This window comes from Physcomitrium patens, chromosome 12 (assembly GCF_059467195.1).
Source record: "Physcomitrium patens ecotype Gransden chromosome 12, ASM5946719v1, whole genome shotgun sequence".
NCBI classification, from domain to species: domain Eukaryota; kingdom Viridiplantae; phylum Streptophyta; class Bryopsida; order Funariales; family Funariaceae; genus Physcomitrium; species Physcomitrium patens.
In genome coordinates, this window is record NC_143421.1 from 8,517,703 (window position 1) to 8,540,500 (window position 22,798).

At 34.0% G+C, this 22,798-nt stretch overlaps 2 protein-coding genes across 28 annotated transcripts; one reads left to right on the top strand and one right to left on the bottom strand.

The window, feature by feature from the left end:
* Positions 1–4,808: 4,808 nt before the first annotated feature.
* LOC141046057 (uncharacterized) lies at positions 4,809–8,801 on the bottom strand. Of its 11 annotated transcripts, XM_090254805.1 has the most exons (5): positions 8,662–8,777; positions 7,755–7,874; positions 6,994–7,282; positions 6,647–6,674; positions 4,809–6,124 (listed from the first exon to the last, which is right to left on the bottom strand). In XM_090254805.1, the coding sequence occupies exons 3-5, from the start codon at positions 7,029–7,031 to the stop codon at positions 5,819–5,821; spliced, it is 372 nt and encodes a 123-aa protein (XP_090110931.1). In that variant the 5' UTR covers positions 7,032–7,282; positions 7,755–7,874; positions 8,662–8,777; the 3' UTR covers positions 4,809–5,818. The 11 variants fall into 11 exon arrangements, 8 of the variants coding, with proteins under 8 accessions (XP_090110931.1, XP_090110933.1, XP_090110930.1 ...); XM_090254807.1 differs by lacking the exon at positions 7,755–7,874 and having other exon boundaries at positions 8,662–8,693; XM_090254804.1 differs by lacking the exon at positions 8,662–8,777 and having other exon boundaries at positions 7,740–8,645.
* A 60-nt stretch (positions 8,802–8,861) lies between these two features.
* On the top strand, positions 8,862–16,174 carry LOC112289234 (B3 domain-containing transcription repressor VAL2). 17 transcript variants are annotated; one of them, XM_090254795.1, is made up of 14 exons: positions 8,862–9,002; positions 9,872–10,032; positions 11,237–11,667; positions 11,776–11,970; positions 12,133–12,232; positions 12,405–12,501; positions 12,628–12,802; positions 13,161–13,234; positions 13,333–13,833; positions 13,992–14,041; positions 14,155–14,265; positions 14,452–14,525; positions 14,690–15,135; positions 15,291–16,174. In XM_090254795.1, exons 3-14 carry the CDS (start codon positions 11,457–11,459, stop codon positions 15,294–15,296), a joined length of 2,040 nt encoding a protein of 679 aa, XP_090110921.1. In that variant the 5' UTR covers positions 8,862–9,002; positions 9,872–10,032; positions 11,237–11,456; the 3' UTR covers positions 15,297–16,174. The 17 variants fall into 17 exon arrangements, with proteins under 17 accessions (XP_090110921.1, XP_090110924.1, XP_090110918.1 ...); XM_090254798.1 differs by having other exon boundaries at positions 9,872–9,967; XM_090254796.1 differs by lacking the exon at positions 8,862–9,002 and adding an exon at positions 9,075–9,357.
* Positions 16,175–22,798: the final 6,624 nt, after the last annotated feature.

The following is a 22,798-nucleotide window of genomic DNA, read 5'->3' on the forward strand; positions in this document are numbered from 1 at the left end:
CTTTGCATTGACTATTGAGGATTCAATAAGCAAATTGTTAAAAATGCATATCTACTTCTACGTATAGATGATCTTTTTTATCAACTTCAAGGTGCAACCATGTTTAATAAATTGGATCTTTAGAACAAATATTGGCAAACACGTATTGCAAGAGAGGATGTGAAAAAGATGGCATTTTATATATGCTATGGATATTTTAAATGGTTGATTTTATCCTTTAGCCTCACGAATGCTTGAACTTCTTTCTTTGGTGACATAAACAGATTGTTTCAAGACCTTTTGAATAAATAAGTAGTCGTCTTCATTATTGATATCCTCGTATATAGTAAAATCCCTAAAGAGCATGAATAACACTTATGAGAGGTACTATGTTGACTCTAAGATAGTCACTTTTATTGCAAGCAATCAAAATGTGAACTTTGGAAGTGAGAAGTCACCTTTTTGGAGCATGTGGTATCCTCTGAAGGCATGCATACATAACAAGATAACATAAAAGCAGTAGAAGATTGGCCAATCTATAAGGATGCTTCTGAAGTGTGTTCATTTTTAGGCCTTACTAGATACTATTGCTATTTTGTTCAGCAATTTGCTCACATTCTTATTTCATTGATAAATCTACTAGAGAAGGATGCTCGATTTGAATAGAAACTGAAGCAGCAAAATGCCTTTGATAAGTTGAAGGAGGCACTCAATATTGCTTTAATATTGTAATCGTATGATCATAATCTTTCTTGTATACTTGACATTGATACTTCTAACTTTGCCATTGGAATGGTCCTTCAACAAGACTTTAGTAGGGACCTTCAACTTATGGTGTATAAATCATGCAAGCTTAGAAGGACAAAGCGCAATTACTCTGCACATGATTTGGAGCAATTAACAATTATACATGCCACAAAGATGTGGCAATACTATCTATTAGAGAAATCAATGGTTGTTTGGACTGACTATCGATCTTTACTACATGATTTGCATCTGAAAAATATGAAATCATGGCATCATTATTAGGATGAATAATTATATATTTTTCATATCTAACTTCAGTGACAACATATTGTGTGAGATAGTTTATCATGGAGACCAAAATTGAAGGATAAATCAAAAGATAAGACAAAAGTCGCTACCATTAGTAGTATCATTTCAGATCTAATGAAAGAGGTAAAATAGAAGGAAGTTATGTAATACGATGCTTATTTTAAGATGGTTAGCGATCAATTGAAGGTGAGAAATATACAATATCAAGATTACATTCTTAGTAAAGGCTTGCTCTATTTCAAAAAATAAATTTATATACTTGACAATGCTAAGCTCCAAATGCATATACTTGAAGAAGAACATGACATTCTAATATCAAGATATTTGAGATGAAAAAAGACTCTAAAACGGATCTCAAAGACATGATTTTGGACAAGTTTGGATTATGATATTTGAACCTTTGTTCACTCTTGCGAGTCATGTCAATGTAACAAAACATGTAATACAATGTCTTCTAGACTATTATATCCAATTTTACTATCCATGGCTCATTGAGAGCAGGTGACTATGGATCTCATTACGTACTTATCGCAAATACCTCATAATCATATCGTGGTTGCCATCTTTATGGATTGACTCTCAAAGCAACTTCATTTGGCCAAGGTGCACTCAAATATTAATGCTTCAATGCTTACACAAGTCTTTTTTGATACCATCTTTTGTCACGATGGATTAGATTGGGATCCATGCTTCATGAGAAGTTTTTGGCAAGTCTTATTCAAGCTACTAGACACACAACTTGCCATATCTATAGCCTTCCATCTTCAAACTGGGAGGCAAATAGAGCGTGTAAATTGGACCTTGGAGGATATGTTGCAAGCATTTGTAGCAGTTCATCATAATAATTGGAATGAATATTTGACGCCCTTGGAATTTACTTATAATGATAGTATTCAAGGAAGTATCGATCATTCACTATTTTTTCTTAATATTGGTCAACATCCAATTATGCCAACAACTCTCCATCATCCCATCAATATTAATAACTTGACAATGAAGAAATTTATACAATGACTTATAACAGCCTTACAAGAGGTACGGCATTGCCTTTTTATTGTAGAAAATCGATAGAAGTAATATACAAATAACCATTGGTAATACAAGACCTTTTTGGAAGGTGATGAAGTACTACTCTCGAATACCAACTAGCCACTTGCTACATCAATCCAAATCCGTAAACTAGCATTTTGACAGCTTAGACCTTGTCACATTTCTATAGTAATATCTGATGTTGTATACTGCCTCGAGCTTTTGCCACATATTTGAGTCCATCTAGTCTTCTATATTTTACAATTGAAGGAATTTTATACCAAGCCAAAGTACTTTCTAGATAGACATCAACCACCACCACCACTAGTTGTAGTTGATGCCCAACAAGAATATGAAGTGGACAGCATTTTGGAACATTGCATCTTTTGTCATAGAAGTGGACGTCCACAACTTCAGGACAAAGTTCTTTAGAAAGATTATCCTATTGACAATACAATGTGAAAACTTGCATAAAACCTCACCTATTGCTAAGAGATAATTTCAAGATATCATTGAGAGTGAAACAAAGATGTTCTGTATTAGTCAAGAGAGATTAATTATAACAGGATATTGATAAGATAATTATATAGATAATTAGAACCATGGAAGTTTCTAGAATTGAGATTAGGTTAATAGACCAAGTAGGATCCACCTTAGAACATTCTACAAAGGATTTAGGATGATTATTTAGGTAGGGCCTATCATAGAATATTCTAGAAGAAAGCTTAAGGTGATTATTCAAATAGGGCCCTCCATAAAATCTTCTAAAAAATGAGTTTAAGATGATTATTTAAATAGGGTCCACCACTTAAGAATATTTTAGAAAGTCTAGGATAGTAGATCAAGATATAAATAGGACTAGCCATGGTCTTTTGAGGCATCTGGTCAGATATGGCTTCAGACCCTTTCTATTAGTAAAGTTTGGTTTTGTATCTTTCTTTTCAGATCTATTCTATTCTATTTTTGTTTGCTTAGTTTTGTCTTTTATATCCTATTTTGTTTAGTTTTGTACAGTTTGTTCTAGTCTATTTTATCCTATTTTATAAAGAGATCTTATGTTATTGTGGATTAGAAGGATCTTGGATTTTTGAGATAGTTTAGTCTTGTTTAAGAATAATGTCATGCATAACATCTCCAAAAGATAGAAAATGACCATCTATGACTCCTACATGTATAACTTTAGTTTTTTTTATTAATGATATCTTTTGTTTTTTGACAAAATCTTCGTCTACAAAATAGATTGAGGCTCTTGAATCTAAGAGAGCTAAGACTTTGTAATTTTTTAGTCCTAAATAAACTTCTATTGTGAAATAAAGTGAGGGATTTGAGAAGAAAATAAAAACCTTTATTAGGAGTTATATAAGATTCCAACTGCATGGTTCCTATTATAGCTAGAGAAATTTGTTTTTTGACAAATTATCTTCTTTAGCAACCATACTTCTCATTTTGTGGTTGCGTTGTTTTTTTAAATAATGTTGAACAATGTATTTGGTTTCTTCACAATATAAGCATAAATATTTTTGATGTCATCTAGTCTTTTCTTACTTTGTAAGAGATTTAAAACATAAAATATTTATTTGTATTAATTCTGGCCTCGATAAATAAGTTTCTAAAAATTTGAGAGCTGCAATCATTATTTAATTGGTTTTTCTTTAACCAAATCTTTTTTCTTAATATCTTTCAAATAATTGATTGTTGCATGCAATGGCTTGAATGATAAATTATTTGGAAGATTCTACCTTTGACATTATAAATAATAAATCTTTGACATTATCATTTAATCCATATTAAAATTGATTGATAAGAGCTTTGTCATTCCAGTCCATGTTGTAAAGAAGATCTTAAAATTTAGTAATATATATAGTATTTGAAAGTGATCCTTGTTGTAGCAATATAAGTTTGATCTTTACTACTCTTTCTTGATTGCTTTTCCAAATGTAGTCATATATACTTTTAGGAATAAAATCAAATCAGAGAGTAATTGTGAATAATTTTCCATCAAAGGTATAAACCAAAAGAAAGGACTTCTCATTAAAAGTATACTTATAAATCCAACTTAAGAAAATTCATTGGAATATTGGAAAAGATGAAATTCTAAATAGAGCTTAATTTATTGCAAAAATCTTTAAAATTTTGATCTTGTTCCATCAAACTTCTTAGGCATACTAATTCTTACTTCTTTTGAGCTTGTAGAAGTAAAAACTTTTTTAATTTGGTTGTGAGGCTAATCTACTTCCTTCCTTCAACTATACAACTTCTTAGCATAAACTTTAAACTTTTTTTGTATATATAGGAATAGTACTTCTATGATATACATTAGAAATATGTAAGATTTCTATTCTTAAAGTATTGACAAGTTAATAAAGATTTGCAATAGTTGCAAATCTATTTTCACTTCCACTAAGAATAGCATCCATAATCTTTGCTTCAATAGATAACTCAAATAAATTCAAAAAATTAAATTAAAAGAAAATAATCCGCATTGTCTAATTTCAAACAAAAAATTCTACAAAGAAAGGTAATTTATTTTTTTTAAGAAAAAAATCAGTATTAAAAAATAAAATATTTATTTAAAGATAGATAATTTATAATCTTCAAAACACAATTATAAAAGTGAGATAATTTAATCACTTCTAAAATAAAAAAAAATAGTAAATTAGTTTTTTATTCAAATTATCTAGAATATGAATTTTTAAGAAAGAAATCTTTAATATATTCTTGAGTCACTTAAAAAGACTAAAAAATCATTTGAAGATAGTAATATATTGAAATAGAATGATTATTGCTTAAAACAAGAAAATTAGGAAGTTTTGAAATAAAAATAAAGACTAGAAAGTCATTAATAAGAATAAAGAAGGATTCACTCTTACTTTTATATATACTATCTCATTAAGAGTGATGTGGTATTATTCTATAGGACTTTCAACACGTATTGACTTTGTTAAACACATGTCTTAACTTATAAGGCAAATTTTTTATATGTATACTATATAATTAGCTTCTTCCTTAAGCTACTAGCATGTATGGCATGTAAACTTGTTGACCAAGTTTCTAACCTACCAATCAACTACAAAAACATATAAAGTTAAAGTTATATTCATAAAAATGTGTAAAATTAAAATAGATATTCATTAAAATATTATTCTAAAATATAATTCATATTTGAAGGTAGGATGTGCAAAATAAATTTATGGTGAAAAACCTTTATGAACTAGCAATTGAAATTTGAAGGCAAGTTAAATATCTAAAAGAATACATCAACCAACAAATATGCTAATTTTTTTATATTTTCCAAGTATTCAACACCTAAGGTGTGTTGTCGTTATGTTGGAACATGTTCATTAGTTAATTTAGTCTAATAAAATGTTACATCTACTACAATATTCAAGCATAAACTAGTAAAGACCATCCCTTGAAGACTTTCAGCACATGATTTCAATCCTGTTAGAAGAACTTGTTCATGCTAAGTAAGAACGTCACTATGACAATCAAACTGTTAACAGTTTTATGGAGGTCACAAATTTCATGAGATTTGCCTTCGGTTAGTGCACTGAATGTTTTTAATATGCTGAGATGAACTTGTGCCAAGCATACTTCATTACACCAGGTGCCTGAAACGTGTGTAATGGTTGCAAAAACCATGGTTGTTGGCTCAATGATAACTAGGGACAAATTTGATCACTTTGAGATACAGAAACCATTGTGGGGTATTCTAAAAATTGGGTAAGAGTTGAAACACAGACCTTGTAGACCTTCAGACGCTCCCATTCTGATGCTTTTCAATCCGCAACAGTTCGGATGTATAGATGGAGGACTGTTGTGGTACATACCACCTTGCAGCTAATTGGGAAGTAAATTGTGCCAAACAGAAGTTCCTCGTCGGAACTTCACCGTGCGGGGGCGTCGCATCATTCAAATTGCTTGAAGAATGTGACAAACTAGGTTGCGACTGCTGTTGGATAAGCTGCCCACTATTGCAGTTTGACTGAGCCTCTGTGCACACTATGCTCATCGATGCGATTTCCTGCACTCTGTTGCTTGCATAATGCAGATGTAAAATCTGCAGCGCACGAGCACCTCTCTGATGAACACAGCTTCCCGTTGATCAAACAAGTAAAAATTACAAAAAACACAGCGAAACAGTCGCTTCTGTGGTTCAAATTATATCGCTTTTGCTTGAGAGCCTTAAAAGCTAAACTATATTATGTGGGCTACTTCAAGGGCAAGATGTAGCCTTCTGTCTTCACCTCAAAGATTTCGCATCCAACAAGGTATCAAAAGACTCTGTATGGTGAGTTAACTATTGCCTTCTCCGTTATGCCTTCAAAAAGTACAAATTTTTACCAGGATATACTGAAAATTAGCAGATAGAGCTCTGATGGAGGAAAGAACACAATTCTTATCCCCCTCGGATTCGACGTCTCACTGCGGGCACCAGCCCTCGACTGACCGTGATCCTTCCTGCCAGACAAATATCATACCCTATGTCCATATTCGGAATCCATTATCTGCACATCACATTTACAGGATTTAAAGGATAAAAGGATGAATAAAGGTCCATGACCTTATATCTCACAATCACCTTCAATGTTTTTGTCAACGCCCAGTGCCTGCAAAACCCATGGAACATTTTGAACTCCGTTAAGCATATCAATGCTGGGTCATACTCCAAAAGATGAGTGGCATTCGAAACCTTACTATAGACTGATCGCGCTACAGTTGTAACAACCTAGCATGCACGGTTTTATGTAACTTTTTTATAACTAGTCAAAGGGGATAGTGTTTAACACGTACACGCCGAAGAAGCACGTCATTGGCCTTGAAAATAACTCACGTATACGTTTATTTCCTAAAAGTTTCCTCAAAATTCACCAAACTATCTAACCGCATTCTGATCTTAAAAATTCAGCGTGATGAAAGGGCACTAACACCAGCATATTCGGTAAATTACGTGTACAACAACTCATGCTGTAGGTCTCCCATACAAAGCTTCCCAAATGGCTTTTTCTTCTTTACAGTATCACGTCATCTAAAACATTCAAAAAATGCCCCCTCTCCTGAAGCTGAAGTCCGTACCGAGCCAGGTCCTGCAAATTATTTCACCTTCATTGATTCAAAATACGTTGACTGGTCGAGATTGTCTTTGGGATTCGCTTCGTGATGGGAAAAGAACGGTGTTTTATGGAGACAGAAGGATTGAGATTCGTCCATCGTCATTCTGTTGGACCACCGCAGCAAAAGTCATCAGAGTGTTGTCAGCTTGTTCTTGTCCTTCAAGTCAACCCAAGTCTATCAGCATAGACACTCTCGAGCAGGAGGAAATCTACTGCAGAGTGCTCTACAACAAGAGGAGGTAAATTTCAACTTGGTTCTTAAAAGTAAACAGCAGCAAATGAAAACCGCTTTAAAATCGCCCTTGTAATTGTATATTAGAGTTTGTGACTTGTAAAATTGTCTACTTGAATCGCTTAACTATAGTCTGATTCCCTTGCCAAAATCGATATTTTCCTTAAGATACTACCCATCTTCCTCGTCTTTAAAACACTTCCCCTTTCTTTACAACGAGATTACATTCAGTCGCAATCAAGAATCACTCCAATCGCGATAAGACAAGGGTCTATCTTCATAGGAACCAGAGCACGAAAAATTTCATGCTCTGCGAATGCAAACTTTACCAAGAAGAACATTACACTGAATTTGGTAGAATATGAAGATCAATGGCTTGAGAAGATGAACACACGGAAGAGTGTGATACGTATCAGCTTCATCGACAAACGCTGGTTCGTACAATACCAACAGGACCTGAAATTCTATCAAACAGCGCCACGACAACACAATGTCAAGATAGTCCGACAACGGTTCAGTTCAGTTTCTAGAAATGGCGTCCTCCAAAACGCTCGCGTGAGCAAGGAACTACCTCTCGCTCAGGTTCATGTCTTTATTTCCGCAGCCTTACTTTCCCCCTAGGCCACAAAAAACACTATTCCTTTCGCTCTACTTCTCCTTTCGCACAAGCTAAAAAGTATACTGACCCCGCCCTACTCCACCTCACCACCCTACTGGCCAAATTCAATCTCATAAATCCAATCCCGGAATCCACCCGCCGCTCATTCTCAACAAACAAAACCACCTCATCATCTACAACAGCATCCAGGGTCATCCATCAAGATCTAACTCTCCGACACAGCTGCCTTGCACATCTGACATTCCTAACGTTCAGACAGAAATCTCAAAGTCCTATTTCCAAATGCACACCTAGAGCCCTAACGAAACACCACAGAGAAGAGTGTCAGATCACACAAGTGTACAAAAAAACAAAAGCAGCAGCGCAGCAGGTGGTAACTTACTACTCCCTTCAAGCCTACACCCACCAAAGCATACCATTCGTAGCTATACATTAGTATCTACCACTCTACATACTTTACGGCACCTGGCAGACCGACACACAGCAGGCAACCAACGTAGCAGCCAGAGAGCCAAGACAGGACAAAGCGGGGCTCGTGGCACGGGGATGGGGCCTAGGGGCCAAGTTCTGGACCGAGACAAGCAACATTCCATTTTGCCTGACAGTTTGGGATGAGGGGCTGAAGAGATTACTGGTAGGGCCTGCTTGGAAGACTCATCTTCACCAGAAGTCGAGGGAGTCAGACAATCAGGCAGGCAGGTAGTCAGAGCGGCAAGATTGCAAAGAGGGACTTGCGCGTCAGCAAGGTGGGTAGTGAAGGGGAAGACCCAATTGTAGGAGGAGCAAGCAGAGAAAGAGAGAGTAGAGGAAGAAGAAGAAGAAGAAGGGAGGGGAGGAGGCGGAAGAGGAGGAGGAGAAAGGACAGTCTACCTGAGTGGGTAACGGAATTCTCCGTTGCGGCCCCAACTCCTGCTCGTCTCATCATCATCATCATCATCGCCGCTGTGCGTCTGTGTCTTCTTGGAACCCACAGGTGTGTACTGCCCCACGCATTCGCACTTATGGCTCGAATACTTACGTAACAATATCATCAACCACTTCCGCCTCCCCTTCTCACCTTATGATAGTGCTGCCTCCGCCTCCGCCCCCGCCCCTTCCCCTTCCCTTCCATTCCCTTCTTCCCCCACCTTCAGCGTGTGGGGCAATGTGATAGAAAGCACAAGCGAGAGACATTCACTCACACACACACATAGCGAGAGAGAGAGAGAGAGAGAGAGAGAGAGAGAGAGAGCGAGCATTGATGTCGTGCTCTTCATTTTGGCCCAGCACCTGGGCGTGGGAGACAGGCAGTTGATTTGGTGGAGTGGTCTTGTAAACCTCCCCATTCGGTATGTCTGCCGGTTACGGTTCTCTCTTGATTGATGCATGATCGGTGTCATGACTAATGTATACAGTGTTTCTTCAATTTGATTTCTTTGTTGGTTCTTTTTTTTTTTTTTTTTTTTTTTTTTTTCCTCCTTCTCTGTTGGGGTGGGGAGTCCTGTGCCGTGATAAACTGGAGGAGGTGGAGAATTGGGATGACCCCAAGGGTCGCATGCCACGAACTTAGGTTGGAGTTTCGGGATGCAGTTTCGCAGGTTCTCCGAGAGCCCGTATTTTGCCAAGAGGCTGTGCGTTGTCGAATGATTTTTGTGTTGCGTTGAGAAAAAATTGATCTCTTCGAATGAGCAGAGATACTGCTGTATTAGTTTGTGGATTTTAGAGCTCTGCTATGGTCGGACTCCGGTGGGTGCTTCTGCAACTTTCGCTCTGGACTTTCATAGTGGTTGTCTACGACGTCCTCGTAATGAAGCATCGTCTGTGGCTTAAACCTCACTTGTTCTATGTCCTTCGGTGGCGCAGATCCTTCTACGCCTTTGAATTCTCCGTTTGTCCTCTTCTACAGAGATATTCTTTGTAATCTGTGTGGTAACCGCCGAAAGGATATATTTCTACTAGGTAAAGGACGATGGTGCCCTCGGAGTTTAATGTCGATTTTCTAGATTTATCTGAAGCTTTATCAGGTACTAACAACTGCATATTAGCGTGAAGAAATGTTCTTTGAGCACTTCTTGTCGTTGCCACCAAGAATCAGATGACCGGCTAGCAATTAACTTAGACCTTTATAATCTTGACAATGCAGTATTAATATCCTCAGTATGTTCCCTTTCATACTCATTGGATTTTGAAGAGTAGCCTCTCTGAAAATCACCACGTATTGAATCCATCAAAATGAAATTGTAAAGATGGTACAGCCTATTTCATATCAAGTCTTCAATTATAATCCACTCCGAGTGTGTGCTGAGGTCGCTATTACAGTGACTTGGCGCGTTTTATTCTTTACGGTATGAGTTACCGATAGCTGCACAAGGTTATTGTCCTCAGATGTCCGCATATGCAATTGACCTCTTATCAACTGCAACAAATGAAGATTAAAGACCATTCTCGTCATGGCCCGCAGGGCATTTAGCTCATTTACATACTCATGGAGTTCTCTGTGAACCTCCATGACGTTGCCAATGGCTAGATTGATCGTCTTGCAAGATCGCTGTCTTGTTTCTGTCAGAAAGTGCACTTCATCCGTCTAGTTCAATCATCCGCACCCTGAGAGTCGAGGTTGCATATTTTCATGATTCGAAATTGGGCGCTGTAAACTAAAACTCTTCCGATCTTCTGCGATCCTTTGGGGGCTGGATTTAGGTTTTGCATTTCACTAGATAGTTTCCTGTCAGAAATAAAGACTACAAAGAGCTTAGTCTATCACTTTTGAACATAGCGTAGGATTTAGTCGACTCAATACATTTGAGGGACTTGATAGTAGGTATGTTTGTAGAGGATTGGGTAGCTATAATTAGGGTATCGATGCAAGAACTTGTTGGTGTCCTGCATGAATAGCTCACGGAATCCAAAGTCGATATTGCCATCCACTTCTAGGTTCTGGTCAGCGCGTGTTTCGACAGGCGACTGCTACCTGTTTCCTCGAAACAAAGCTGTCCCGTTCCCTGCTTCGTTGAGCAGATGTGGATTTATGGGGAGTGGTCATGGTGTTGGAACTAATCCGAATAACGAGAAAGCTTTTTGTGCATCCTTACCAGCTGTGTGTCATGGGTAGACTATTATGCTCTTTTTGAGTGAAGGAGTATAGAAGTCATTTGAAATATTACTGTCCCTCCGAAGATGACAATTGTCTTTAGTTTACTGATTACAACAGCTACCTTTTGTACATAGAGATTCAGAAGACCATGGAACACGCTTCAGACTACATCATGAAACCAATTACAAATGGAAAGGTAACAGGCAAGAGTATCTGTAGATTGAGGGCAACATCGGCTTTCACCTCACAACCTGAAGGGGCTTTTCGAAGATGAGAAAAGATAGCTCTGCTGCAACATAGGAAGTTACAAATTGTGTGATAGAAGTTTCGGGAAGGAACCAGAATTAAGAGCCAATGCTTACCGGTGATTTCCCGTCTTCGAGTCAATCCCGAGTCAGACATGCGCAGTTTACCAATTACATCGCACTTCCTTGCGGGGAGGAGCCCATGGACACAAGAGGTATTTTTCAGTCATCGTTCGGAAAGTCAACCCCTGCCCATGGAGACATCACAAAGAAAAGCTCCAGCGCTTTGGCATCAACGTTGTCCACCTGCCAGGTCCCAGGTACCTTGACCCACACCCTGATTTGTGTTATCCTACAGTAATTGAGGCGCAATTTCAGTTTGCCTTATTTGCCAAATCCTCTGTAAACGTGGGATTTTATTTTTGCAGTTCTAGGCCATCATGTATGCGACATTAACACAGTCTCGAAACCAGCAGGTGGAGCTAGTTTATTGGTTGGATGCGTCTTGGGAAAAAGTTCAAGCAAACCCAAACATCAAATACGAGGATCTATCAAACGCAATCCTAGCGAGCGTAAGAAGGAGCTTCTGGTTACATCATCCCACGACAGAGGACCAACTTTAAGTAAGCACCCGAATCCTGTTTGATGAGAGTTGTGATTATCAGCTATATTTTTCAGACGAGTTTGTAATTTGATTACAACCTAGATTGATGTATTCTGGGTGAAAGATTGGCTCTGAAATTTGCACTTCTCGATTTGCACCCCTGACAACATTGTACTTTCAGATGGAAAGGGAAGGCCTGGTACGATGGCGCTGCCTCGATCAATTTCTATAAATGCCCTCCGCATCAGCAACTTGAACTCGCCTCAACCCTCACAGAAATTGTATCCTCCTTTGTCGTTGATAGAATGTAATTATCTCGTGAGGCTCTATTCTATAACACACTGAGCTGAATGAGATTTTCGAGATACTGTTCAAATGCTTAGAGCTCCTTGACGCTTTCGATGCATAATATTTTTGGCTTTAATATTCAGTTTTACTTTGACCAAGTTTTAGCTTAGGGACGACCATGACCTTCCTTTTTGACAAGGTGGCTAGCATCACCGATTGTCGAAGCACTGGACATTTCGTCCTTCCGAAACGAAAAGTAGAGGTGGGTGTTTGATCTTTATTGGTTTACGGTCTGCGGATATATTAAAAATCCATTCATTTCTGGGTTGAGCATAAATTACTGCATGTGCATTGCTACGATAACTGAAACTCCGGAGTATCCAAACAGGAACACTTTCCGCCAATCAACAAGCCAGGAGGTATTTGGATGACACTTGTGGATGCCGCGGGAAAGGAATGGTCCTTCGAGTTCTGCTTTTGGCACAGCAAGGAGAGTCGAATTTACTACTTCAAGAAATTTTACCCATATGTTCAATCGACAGACTTATGTGGCGGTGACACAGGTGCGACTTGTCCACCTCTTTTGGAACAGACGTCTCATGGCTTCCACTAGTTTCAACCCTTTTCTTAAATCCTGCTGCATAATATAATAATCCCGTTTATTCAAACCATATTCTCAAATCATAGATAAAGTTTTTGAGAGGCACTGCATTTAATGTTGTTTTAATCCCATGATGAGATTTTGGGATTCCTACTAATTCATGGCAGTTCAAAAGTACCATGAATTGCAAGCCACACCGCTTTGTGATGGCATTTTCTGTGCAAGACAAAGTTGTTGCCGCCGAAGTTGTAGTGTATTCAAGCGATCTCGAACGAGAAAAATAAACTGATGATAACTAGCATGTGCTACTTGCACTCCAGTCTTTTTCAGCAGGTTGGAGCCACAAGGAACATTATTCATGGGATTTCGCAAGCAGAAGCCTTCACCACCAAAGGTTAGATACCTTCTCTTTGACATATTTCGGTACAAGTATCATTGTTGCATAACCTGATGATTTAGCATGAGATTCTGATAAAGCCCCTTTTGTTTCAGCACATGAAAGCTGTTAATGGTGGTGATTCTCAGGACCAGTCCAAAAGAAGAGAGCAATCAAATGGAGGGCCAATATGCCTTGCTAATGACTGGAGCCCATCTCCTGATGAACTTGCAAACCCACAAGAAAAACCCGTGACAATGTCAATAGATGAAGGAAATTGTAAGTATGCTTCGGAAAGAGGTACTAGCCAGTGTAAGAGGAAGAGAAAGAAGGAATTTCCTCCAGTTTCCCTTTCAAAACGGACCGAGGTTGTAGATCACTTGGCAGCAGACAAAGCTCTAGTTGAGAAAAAATCAACGACCAGACTGTCTGTTTCTCCAGAGGCCCCCCAGCATGTGGATAAGATATCAGGGGTGCTTGGCTCAAAGGGTAAAAGGTTGCGGGTAAACGTAGACGAGTACTCAGAATGGAAGGACACACAGGATCTTCTTCGACCAGCTCCGGGTGCTCTCCCATCAGTTGTTACTATTGAAGGTCATGACTTTGAAGAATACGAGGTGATTGTTCGAGAATCCAGTTCAGAATCGAACTCTTGATTTGTCTGTGTCTTTTTTAACTGTATTTGTTTTCAAATTTTGTATTGAAATGTTTTTAACGTTTCATGATGAGGAGAACTCGCTCCCAAATCCATCTTTAACATGGTTTTTATTTGCAGAAACCTCCAATTCTTATCAAAAGATCCTGTTGCAGCCTTGAAGCACGTGGGTAAGATTTACATGCAACCAATTTGATTGCGTCAGACTTCTAGCCATGAGGAGTGAAAACCAATTACTGTGCAGGTTTGCAATTTGCAGCTGATATGATTTTTTGGAATTTAGGGAGAGTCAATGGGTGAAGTGCGATGACTGTGGAAGCTGGAGAAGACTGCCTGCTGATGCTTTTGTACCTGAAAAATGGAACTGCTCTGACAACGATCGAGATCTAACAAGGTTCATCCTCACACTGCTTGCAATTCTCCACGATTTTTTCACAATTTTTAAACGACGATGTAGCTTTTCCGTGTCTGTATGTATTCATGCACTTAAATTGCATCTGGTCATGTGTGCTGTAGTATTTGTTGTTTTCCTTTACTATTTGAATCGGTTGCTTATTTGCATTCAAAACGCCTTGGATAGGGCTTACTGCAACGCACCACAAGAGCCGATTCATCACGATTCGGATCAACTTCAGAGATTCGGTTTAGACGTAGGCAAGTACCCTTCACAACAAAATCATGGATTACTCTATGTATGTTTATAATTACCTTAGATCTTAGTGATAACAGATTCTGATAACTGTCAGAAGCCCATTTTCAAGTGCTGGATTGTGTTAAGTGGCTCTTACCAAAGAATCCATGTCCTTTGGAACGGACAGAGGGCAGGATAAAGGACGAATCAGAGAGCCGAGAGGAGGTATATGAATATGATTGGGCAACCCCTGAGCAACATCATTCAGCCCGAGCAGATGCGTGCGATTATAAACAACCCACGCTGTGGAGCGCAGCCATGACTTTGATCGATGGGTCATTGCGAAGGGGTACTGATTCATACTCGCAGCTTGAGAAATGCTCAACCTACACCTCGGATTCAGATTCTCTGGATCAAAGTCCAAGTAGCGCCTTGCAGTCACCCCGTTTAGAGCAGTTTTGTGAGCTAATAGAAGAGTCATCTCCAATGAGTACAAACTCCCACGCAACAGAAGCGGGGAGAGATCTCGAGGTATCAACAGACTGCGATGAGCCCATTGACTCAGCCGGAAATGGAAAAAGATACGAGATGACCACAACAGAATGCTATGACTTCCTAGGCCCACCTGGCAAGGTTCGTCGTTTAATCCTCAATCTTCCCCTCAAAGACCAGCCGCATATGAAAGATGATAACAACAATAATCCTTATAGTTGTAATAATAGGGTAATTTGTATCTTGTTTTTATTCTGGTGACCATCAGATGCCAGTTAATCCACCTTCTGAAACAGGTTTAAAATGTGATCAGTGATGCAGCAACTTCTCGCCGCCATGTGATTCAATTATACGTGAGTGTTTGGAGTGTGGAGCAAGATGGAACGCCCCGACTAAGCTTTGAGCATCGCTTTAATCTTCATTCAAGCCTGCGTCTCGCTGACTTGAGATATCAAGTCCCAACCTCCAACATCTCTCCTGTGCATGTGGACTCAGTTTCAATCTGGCAATGAGAAGACCAATTTCTAGTCACACAACTCTTCACATCCACTTGATAAAGAAAAAAGTTACTCCAGTTTTGGGACAATCCGCAAATCTGTCATGCAGGATTCGTGGATTGAAAACGGCAAAGTGGGAACTTTGGGTCTTGTCAGATTCATCAGCAATTATGAGGCTTCACAGCCCTCGTTCCATCTGATAAATATTTACAGATCAATTCTGGAAGCAGGTTCTTGACCAGTCAAGAGTACTAATTCTAGAATCAAGTACAGTGTATACTCCATGTGCTATCTTTTGAGTGCATCATAATGCATGTATGGTTGGTACTGTTACGTCACAGTAGGATGCATTCAGAAACGTTCATAGTTTTAGCCAAGTTCCAGGATATTCTTCATACTGAGGTTCTTTGGAAGCGTACCAATTTTCAAAGCCAGGTACATGACACAACTTTTAACTTCACTGCTTGATCCTCTGCATTTGTCACTATGCATAGATCCTCTGCATGTGGCAGTTACCATAGAATTCGTCTTAAACAGAATGCCTTGATTAATCTCCACAGTAGGGAGATGGTTTTGATTTGTAGTGGGTAGATGGTGACCGGATTTGCTCAAGCTTAAGTTAGCACAAATTTACAAGCTTTTTAAAAGCTTATCTTGATTAATTCATGAATTGTGCAACTGTTTTTTGTGTGTTCTGATGTCTATAATTTTTTACTTGCTTGCATTTATCAATATGTGAACTTCTACATTTACATTCTAAAGGATTGTTTTCGTGCATTGTATGATTTATTTGCTGCATGAAAGTAAATGTCAGTTCAAGAATATGAGAAGCTTAAACCATTAGATTTGGATAAACGAGTGTAGAAAGTAGTGGTCAGAGCTTTGTTACACAATCAGGATATACAAATATTTAGGTGATAATTATATTACATACATTGCATTTTCTTACATGCTCAATGTAGGTCGAATTTTCTGATGGAATAGTTTAATATTATAAAATCATTTATTGATTTAAACAAATGTAATGGAAGATGTATACTTAAATGCAGACTTTATACTTCCTATTCTTTTAACAAATTACGAGATTTCTTTACCAATTTCAAACTGATGCACATCAAACTTAATTATATGATTTATATCGTATTTAATAATAATAATTTTATAATTAACCTAAAAGATTTAAAACCATAAACCTAAACCCTAAACCCTAAACCTTTTAAATTTAAAAGGATTTTAAACATCTATTGTTATAATACTTAGTAATGGTGTTTAAAAGGCTTAAGTAATTCTCACTTAATATAAATGTATATGTGTATATATATATATATATATATATATGTTAAAATCCACACAAAAAGAACATCAACTTCTATTTACAATTTGTTTTTTACATCAACCAACTTATAGAGATTACAATTAGTTGCTTAAAATGACAAATATTTATTGTCTTGGTAAAAAGACCTAAATTAATATTCTTTAAGTGTGGGCCAAACTGTACAACTAAATACTATGTGACACAACCCTCATTTAATTATTGAGTATCCAATTGATTGCACTTTAATGTCATTCTAAACTATGTCGGAATTGTGAACATAATAGTCAAATATTTTGTCTTAGAATATATATCTTAATCTTAATTTGAACTATTATTGAAAGCTTTTGAAATTTATTAGCTTTAATTATGTTTTGTCTAGAAGTATTTTTAAATTTAGATACTCTTAAGAAATAATATCAATAAAACATAAAAAATATTATTCAATGAATAAAGTTGTGCCTTGGTATTTTTAAAATAGTCAAAATAGACATATATTTAAATGATTTTTTAAAAAATCTTACAAAATATTATAAAAATTAAGAAAGAAGCTATTTTTTCTTTATTAATATAATAATAATTATAATTATATATATATATATAATAATAATAAATAAGAATTTATTTTATATTATTTTTTAATTATTTTTTAAAAAATGGTTTATAAGTATAAATATATATATATATATATATATATATATATGGATGTATATATACATGCATATATACATACATATATACATACATATAAAAAAATGATATAAATAATGACTTTTTAAATATCTATATATTACTTAAATTTTATTATGTGTAATTATTTTTTTATGTAATATATATATACATGTGTATTTCTTATTTGATATGTCAATGAGAAAATAGATTTATTATTATCAATATTTTGGTTATTATTTAAAGTTTCTTGTATATACTTTAATGTAAAATGATTGTAAGAACATAAAATTTAATTAATAGTAAACATTATTTTTTCATTCTTTTTTTACTGAAACTTTTTAAAATTTAATTTTAAGTCTTAAAGTAGATTTTGTACTAGTGGATAAGGTATGTACTTTGATCCAAATACTGCAAATATGTTTCAAGCATTTACATTATTTATGCAACAGCAATAAAGCAATGATAACAAAGAGGCTTTGGCAACCAAAGCATTACAAGCAATGGTTAACAAAATTGACCAATTTGATGGAAGGGATATTTCAAAGTATTTAAGATGTTATATATAGGAAATAGAATTGAATTGGTTTTCCAAAAAAAAGATGATTGAGCTATTTGGACTTGCTATAACATCGAAGATAAGAAAATATGTTATATCAATTATGGAGCATTTGAGAGATTCATGGGAGACATATTTACATGTAGTAAAGAACAAATATTTTTTAAAGGACACTAATTCGATTACCAAGAAATAATTTTTGAAATGGGTTGAAGAACCTAATAAGAATTTGCAAGCTTTGGAGCTTTGAGAGAGTTTGAGAGGCAATATTCTTGATTATTAAAGATAAAAAATTTAATTATAGAATCAAACAAGGTTGAATTATTTCTTTGAGCAGCTAATAGAAAATTGCAAGAAAAATTGGAAATTCTTTTAAAAGATAAAGAAGAAGATGAAGGATTGACAACAAAATAGAAAGAAGTTGAAGTTGCTATGAGATTATTTACAAAAAATGAAAGGAGAAAGAATAAGGTTGGAATTCAAGGAGTTAAACAAGTATCTAAAATTCAAGTACCTACTTTATAATTGACAATATCCATTATCCAACAACATGAAGGAGATATTAGAAGTTGAAGTTAGTGCTTCAAATCTAATAGTAGTAAGTAATCTAATTCACTAGTAGTTTTGTTTTGAGCTATATCTTGAATAATTTGATACAATTTTAGCTCAAAATTTCTAAAGATATGTATAGTCATGTTGTTAAACTATATGCATAAAATTTGTGGTATTTGAGTTTTTGGTTTTTAAGATATAAAAAAAAATATTACTCGGGTGCTTATAGATTAGAGTTAAGAGCATCTTCCAGGATTTCTAAAATATCAAAAGATTGGTAGTAAATTTATAGTTCATTTTTTTTTGTGGTAAAAATTAAAATTAAGTGCTACAAAATTTAAAAAATTAAAAGAAACTAAATAGTTGAATCAAGAGATATGAATTTTTAAAGTTTAGGAAGAAAAAATCCTTTATACAAAAAATATATTTTGAGAGATTTTGCTACAATTTGGGCATTTAATATAAAGTGACAATGTTTCGGGAGCCAAGACTTTGTATATAAGTTAAAGGTGGAATAAATCACTTATTAGAGCTTATCAAATAAGTTAAAACTAAACTCTCTACAACTAGATACTCCATGTATGCTTAGATTTCAAATCATGCCATACAACAACATATGTAAAATTCGATATAAGAAGTTTTATAATTCTTTTTAGAAATCAAAAAATGTGGTCACAAGAAAAATTTCAAAACCTATATCTTTTATAGAAGAATTGCTACATTTAGAATTTATATGAAGGAATTATAGGATGTTAAAAATAGGACATATAATTCAAAGATATTAAATAAGTCATTTTATTGATAGTAATAGTTGAAGCCATATTTTAAATTTTCAAATGAATTTTCGGCTCAAAATTTTTTAAGATTTGAATTATTAAGTAAAAAGCTATATATTAAAATTTTATGGTATTTGAATACTTGGCTTATGAGATATGAAGAAATTTGTATAAAAATATATATAAATAAGGATTTGAAGCTATTATTATGATTTTAGAAATATTTCAAGATCTATAATAAATTTGTAATTGAAATTTGTTTTAGTAGTTGTTTAAAGTACATCAATACTTTGTATAAAATTTTAGTTTGTTTGAACTATTTGATCATGAAATACAAGATGTTGAAGTTTAGAAAAAATTCACTTTAAGGATATATAAGTATTTAGAATATTTTTATCACATTTTGGATGTTCTTTAGTACTTAGGGCTTATATATTGATATAATTATCTCTATAGGGACAATTTTATATATAAACTTGGTACTTTCTTATCTTCAGACTTGATTGAGAAATTAATGACAATCAAAATTCCTACACTTTCTTGAGGTAATTCTCTCTATTTTGACATTGTGGATTTGAAATCTTGCATAATTCCTAATAAAGATCATATTCTCTCTTCGAATCCCTTACTATGTTTTATCATAGAAGTTTATTTAGGACCAAAAAATTACAAAATCTTAGCCTTTATAGATTTAAGAGCCTCAATTTATTTTATAGGTAAAGATTTTATCAAAAAAAAGATATATCTATAATTAAAAAAATAAAATTTGTACCTATAAAAATAATAGATAGTCGTTCATTATCTTTTGGAGATATTACACATGAAATTATTCTTTTAAAAATAACAACTAATAGTCATAATAGTTTAGTAATATTTAATATAATTAGATTTTCTTTTAATTCAATTTTTTTAAGATTATTGTAGTTAGAAAGGTATTGGATTTCTTGCAACCTTGATTTTTTCCATAGACTAGTCTAAGATTTTTCTAAGTAAGTAAAAATCCTTAATACCAATATATTCAAATTATTATTAATATGTACAAGGACTTTTATGCATGTTATAAAATAAGGATCAACTTTTGCTATATATTTGATATCTATGATTGATAGAAAAAAGATTTCAAGTCGCATTCTAAGCCAATACTAAGATTTTTAAGATATTATTAAAAAAAATATGTAGATATTCTTCAAAAATATTATTTTAATGAATATTTTGTCAATCTTCAAGAAGTTCAACTATTATTTTTACCAATTTATAGTCTATTATAAAATGAATTAGTTGCATTTAAGGAATACATTGATGAAAATTTGGCTAAAAACTTTATACGACATTTTAAATTTCCAGTTGGATCTTCCATTTTATTTATGAAGAAAAAAGATAGATCTTTATAGATGTGTATAGACTATCAAGGACTTAACAAGATCACCATGGTCTTATAATGGATCCTAAGAAGGTCCAAACTATCATAAACTAGAAGATTCCAAAAACAAATATGGATAAGGAATATTTTTTAGAGTTTGCAAATTACAACTAGATCTTTATTAAGAATTTTTTTCAAGTTGTTGCTCTTCCTACACACCTCACATATAAAGACAAATTTAAGTGGGAAAAAAAAATTGAAACATCTTATGAAGCCTTAAAAACAACATTTATTACTCTATCAATCTTATATTCATTGACTTTTTGAAGGTATTTTTTATAAAAACAAATGCATCAAGCTCTATTATAGATGTTTTTTTGTCACAAACAGAAGCAGATAATAAGTTCTACTTGGTAACTTTTTATTCTATAAAATTTTTAGTAGTCAAGATTAAGTACAAGATTTATGTCAAAGAGATTCTTACAATCATAGATTCATTTCAAGAATGGAATCATTATCTAATAGGCACTTCTAATTTAGTCAATGTATATATAAATTATAATATCCTTGAATGCTTCAAGTTAGCTTATGTTTTGAATTATTGCCAAGCCCGTTAGAACATGTCTTTATCAAGATTTGATTTCAAAATTACTAATTAATCCAAAAAATAATATAATTTATTAAATATCCTTTTTAGATGTTTTTATATAACAATTATTTATAATATATAAAAAATAATTAAAAAATATAATATATTTATAAGTCTTAATGTATATTAGAATGGTTAGTGGATTATTTTAAAGAAGATTGATGTAAAAATAATTATTTTGAAGTTTATCTATTTTGATTATAGTATTTAAATTACATAAGATTTAAATATTTATTTTAAAGTTTTAAGAAAAGATTGGAGTTCAAAGATAAAAATCCAAACTATTAAAAAGCTTATTTGGAAGAATGAAAACAAGGTATGGATAGATGAAGGCAAGGGATGAAGGTCTTCATTCCTATCAATCAAAAATCATGCCCAATAGGCTTTCAATATGCTATCTATTACAATAACAAGGATTTTAGCAAATTCAAATTGAACATTTAAGAATTAGAAGCACAGATTATAAGGTTTAAGATTTTAACTATAATTTGTATACAAAAACTTTGGATAGTTTGGAGTTAGAATAAAGAAATTATAGTCGTTTGAAATAAAGAAGTCTTATTAAATATATAATTTTTTTTAAAGATATAAGGAATTTTATGGCAATTTTTAGAAATCAAGAGATGTAATTAGAAGGATAATTTTAAGATCTATTTCTTTCATAAAAGAATTATTATATTCAAAGTTTTTATAAAGGACTTATAGGGAGTTGAAGAAAGCATAAGTAATTCAAAGAAAATAAATGAATAGATTTATTGATAATAATAGTAGGAGCCATATTTTAAGTTTTTAAAAGAGTTTTTGGCTCAAATTTTTTAAAAGTGTAAGTTATTAGATTAAAAAGCTATATACCAATTTTTTTATTATTTGAGTGTTTAATTTGTGAGATATGAAGAAAATTACATACAAATATATATAAATAGGAATTTAAAGCTATTATTAGGATTTTGGTGATATTTTAAGATTTATATTTAATTTTTAATTGATTTTTTTTTAATTATTTTTTAAAAGGCATCAATATTTCATATAAAATTTGAGCATGTTTGCATTGTCTAATTGTGAAATATGAAATGTTGAAGTTTGAGGAGAATTTTCTTTAAGGATATATAAGATTTTAAAATATTTTTATCATATTTAGGATATTCTTTGGTACTTAAGGCCTATGTATTGATTATATTGCCTCTATATGAAAAAATTTAAATATAAACTTGGTGCTTTCTTATCTTGAGACTTGATTGAGCAATTAGTGATAGCCAAAAGCTTAGCACTTTCTTGAAGCAAACTCTCTCTACTCCAATAATATTCTTATTTTTTATCAAAAAAAGATGTAAATTTTGATCAAAGAAGAATGATTCTCTTAAAATCAGAGCATTTTTATCTTTAAGCAATAAAATCAATATTGACTATTGATTAAACTTTTGTCAAATAAA